The sequence below is a fragment of the Nematolebias whitei genome, chromosome 20 (assembly GCF_014905685.2).
Source record: "Nematolebias whitei isolate Nwh7 chromosome 20, NemWhi1, whole genome shotgun sequence".
NCBI classification, from domain to species: domain Eukaryota; kingdom Metazoa; phylum Chordata; class Actinopteri; order Cyprinodontiformes; family Rivulidae; genus Nematolebias; species Nematolebias whitei.
Genome location: NC_056517.1, coordinates 25,903,664 through 25,907,416, shown reverse-complemented (window position 1 = coordinate 25,907,416; position 3,753 = coordinate 25,903,664). Strand labels below are relative to the sequence as shown.

At 41.1% G+C, this 3,753-nt stretch overlaps 2 protein-coding genes across 2 annotated transcripts in view; one reads left to right on the top strand and one right to left on the bottom strand.

Annotated features, from left to right (window-relative positions):
• LOC119426758 (tyrosine-protein kinase yes) overlaps window positions 1-3,753 on the bottom strand; it is an 83,014-nt gene that overhangs the window by 38,942 nt on the left and 40,319 nt on the right. The gene's annotated exons all lie outside the window — the stretch shown is intronic.
• LOC119426753 (myomesin-1) overlaps window positions 1,669-3,753 on the top strand; it is a gene marked incomplete at its 3' end in the record, with an annotated part of 8,406 nt that continues 6,321 nt past the window's right edge. The window contains 6 exon segments of the mRNA XM_037694334.1: window positions 1,669-1,906; window positions 1,987-2,113; window positions 2,536-2,720; window positions 2,810-2,924; window positions 3,008-3,164; window positions 3,588-3,694. Coding sequence (XP_037550262.1) covers window positions 1,763-1,906; window positions 1,987-2,113; window positions 2,536-2,720; window positions 2,810-2,924; window positions 3,008-3,164; window positions 3,588-3,694 — 835 coding nt within the window.

Sequence of the window (3,753 nt, the reverse complement as noted above, 5' to 3'; positions counted from 1 at the left end):
TATATATATATATATATATAATTCTACAAACTAATCAGCACTTAAGCTTTTACCCTGGATGTTAAATTAAACCAAAAGGCTCCTGCAACAACAACAAAACAAAACATTTAAAAATATATATGAAATCAAATTTCAGGTTTGCAAAGAATTGTGCAACACACAGTATGTTTACATTATTCAAATTCTTCTGAAAGTTTAAATAATTTCATTAGACCAAAACTTGGCTCTTGCATGGTCGAATTAAAAAAAAATTTGCTATGAAGTCTCTCATTGTGTTATACAGCACGTAAAAAAACTTTACGTAAACATGGAAGGATTTGTTGACAGTGTTTCAAAACTCAAAGTTTTCTTTCCTAATGTGTGCACACTGATCTGCTCTGCTTTACACCCCTGCATGCTCTTCCCCCTGGATGCCACATGTTGGTGATCTTGTCTTCATTTCCCCTCCCAGCCAGATGAAGACATTGCTCATTATTTGATAGGCTGATAAGATAAGACTTGTTCGTGCCTTTTTTATGTGTGGGGCTCTTTGAATGTTGTATGATTAGGATGTGAACAGTAGATGAAGTTTCATTTGCCTGTTTTAAAAACTTCTCTTGCTTTTCTTTGCTAACACCCATAGGGGGCGGCATTCCACACGGTGTGTTGTCGACGATGGGGCCGGGGGGTAACATGTGCCAACTAACCGAGCACAAACCACGCTGGACGGACACGCATGAAACTGTCTAGTTTTCCCCTGACACTGTCCCAAGCACAATAAATCATAGGCTGACATTGAAACTGGGGAGGGGGCTGGGGCTGCTGAGCCAGACATCTAGGAGGGTAAAAGCAAGGGGGCCCAGGGAGGCAGCATGATGGGCTCCAGACCTGCCAGAATACCCCTCTGAGTCTGGTTCAGTTTCATAACCACTCACTCACCAAATCTTAGCTGCACACTTTGATCAAATCACTGTTCAGATTCAGGATCGAACTGAGTCCGAGGGTCAAAAGGCACGTAAGTTTTCTGTAGATGCTTCTGCAATCAGAGGGTTCAAAGTCTGGGAGAGACAAGGCAGGTGAGCGCCAAAGCTTTATGTCACAAAAACAATTACAAGTTATTTGAGAGCAAATAAAAAATCATTACAAACAGATTGCTTCACTGGTGTTCTGCTTGAGGTAAGTCATGTTAAACACCCCTTTAAGTTTTTTGTTTAACTCAACACAGTCATTCTTCCTAGCCTCCTTGACTCAGTGGCCTGCTGTCTGTCACATCAGGACATGTTTCCACCCTGATTCCCCTGAGCGCCTTAACTCACAGAGGTGTTCTGTGACTGGAGCCGCTCGGTCTCCCCTCACTTGACCCAACCAGCACAAGAGCAGGACATTTGACCTTTCTGGGAGTGACATTCTTGACTATTTGACTATTTGTGCCACTTTTCCCTCTCAAAGTAGTCTCTGTAATTAATGTATGTTTCTTTCCACAAATTCAGTGTAACCTTCAAAATGAAATGTAAAATGGTGTTTAAGTAAAAATGATCCTGTAGGCCAATATTTGCTGTGAACACATTGTCTATTTAGCAACATGTCTAAAGCAACAATTAAACAATTTCATGGCTTAAATATTAAATTGCATTAGACCAGATGTGGTCAGTTTGTCATCATTTCACTTTCGCATGCGCTAAGTCTTCCAGCAGAGGCCCTTTGGTGTTAATTTAAATCTTCTGTCTCAGCCTCACCCGCTCCACCCTATGGCATCAGTGTTCTGGAGTGTGTGCGTGACTCCATGGTGCTGGCCTGGAAACAGCCAACCTTCATCGGAGGTGCTGACATCACCGGCTACTTTGTCGATTACCGTGAGGTCATCGATGGTGTGCCAGGGAAGTGGCACGAGGCCAACATCAAGGCCATCAGTGAGAGGGCCTACAGGGTGAGGGGATCTGAACAGCCCTTTTTTGTTCAAGTCTGACTGATGAGCAATGGTTTACATTCTTGCTGTGTTGTCTACAGGTGTCAGAACTGAAAGAGAACAGGAAGTACCAGTTCCAGGTGCGAGCTGCTAACATGGCAGGTGTTGGCATCCCATCGATGCCCAGCAACACCTTCCTGTGTGAGGAGTGGACCATTGCGGTTCCAGGTTGGTTCATCAAGCTGCAACTTTTTGCTTGTTTTTACAAAAAAACATAAACCATACTTTCCAATAAAACATAATCAGTTACATCTTTGTATTTTTGTAATGGAAAGGCACTCAGCTGTTATAGTTTATAAGGATAACTATCTATTGTTATGTTATACCTCAGAGTTCGAATTCAAGAGTCTTTCTTTATCCTGGTTTCTGAACAGTTATTGACTGGATCTGATTTTACATTCTCCTCCTACATGGAGCAATGAAGAATTTGAAAACAAGATGAAGACGGTTTTTTTTCCTGTGTGAACACAGTAGTGTTAATAAACTCCTGAAAAGGCTTCACAGGCTCCATAAAAATGTAATAAATAAATAAAAACAGCCCAACACACTTGCGCTTCTATTTTTCCAATCTTGCCTGTGATTTTCTGCAGGACCCCCTCATGATCTGCAGGTTAGAGAAGTACGAAGTGACTCCGCTGTGTTGCTATGGAAACCCCCTGTGTACCAGGGCCGCAATCCGGTCAATGGTTTCTACATTGATATCAAGGAAGCAGATGCACCAGAGGAAGCCTGGAGGGGAGTCAACACCAAGGCTTCAGAGAAAACATACATCAAGGTCATCGTCAGGAGTCAGTTTCTCTGAAAACTTTATCTTCACACCTGGCTGCAACTGCTGTTTCATCACTGCTTCTTTTTTATGTATAGATTAAGGATCTTAAGGAAGGTGAAAAGTATGTGTTCAGAGTGCGTGCTCAGAACAAAGCCGGTGTTGGAAAAACTTCAGATGTTACAGAGCCAGTCCCTGCTGTGACCAAACCAGGTAGAATGTAATAAATGGTCTTAAGACATGATGCATTTGGATGATGTGATATTATTATAAGGGTCACCTTTGTTTGTTTTCAGGCACCAAGGAGATAGTAGTTGATGTCGATGATGATGGTATCATCTCTCTGAACTTTGAATGCAGTGACTTGACCCCTGACTCCAAATTTGTGTGGGCCAAGAACTATGAGGAAATCACAGACACCAACCGCCTGACCACAGAGACCAAAGGAAACAAGTGAGATGATCAAGTTTTATTACCTTCAGACTAACAGTGTGCTTTTTTCTACATATACTGTACAATATATACTGTACTAAGAAATTAGAGGTGGTAGCATCTTACTACAGTATATTACATAGTCACTGTGATAAAAGCAAACATTTTATTTACACATTTTTATCTGTATGTGATGCATTCAAAGATTAGCTATATTATAATATCTACTTATAAAAGTGTCAGAGTTTTTCTTTGAATGGCAATTCAGAAATTAGCCAGGACCAGGCCAAAATCTGGCATATCTGTGATAGTTTTGTCCAATTTTCTTGTTTTATTTTAAAACCATCGTCACCGATATTATAACTGATATCACTGAGCGTTTCCAGCTGAGACTGTTTTGAGTCCAATCTTTGCATTTGCTCTAATATCATATGTTCTGTGTAGGTCCAAAGCTGTTTTTAACTCTCTTGGGGAGGAGGACATTGGTGTTTACTCATGTCTCGTCACTCACACTGATGGTGCTTCATCCAGCTATACCCTCTCTGAGGAAGGTGGGTATAAAATATCTATCTATCTATCTATCTATCTATCTATCTATCTATCTATCTAT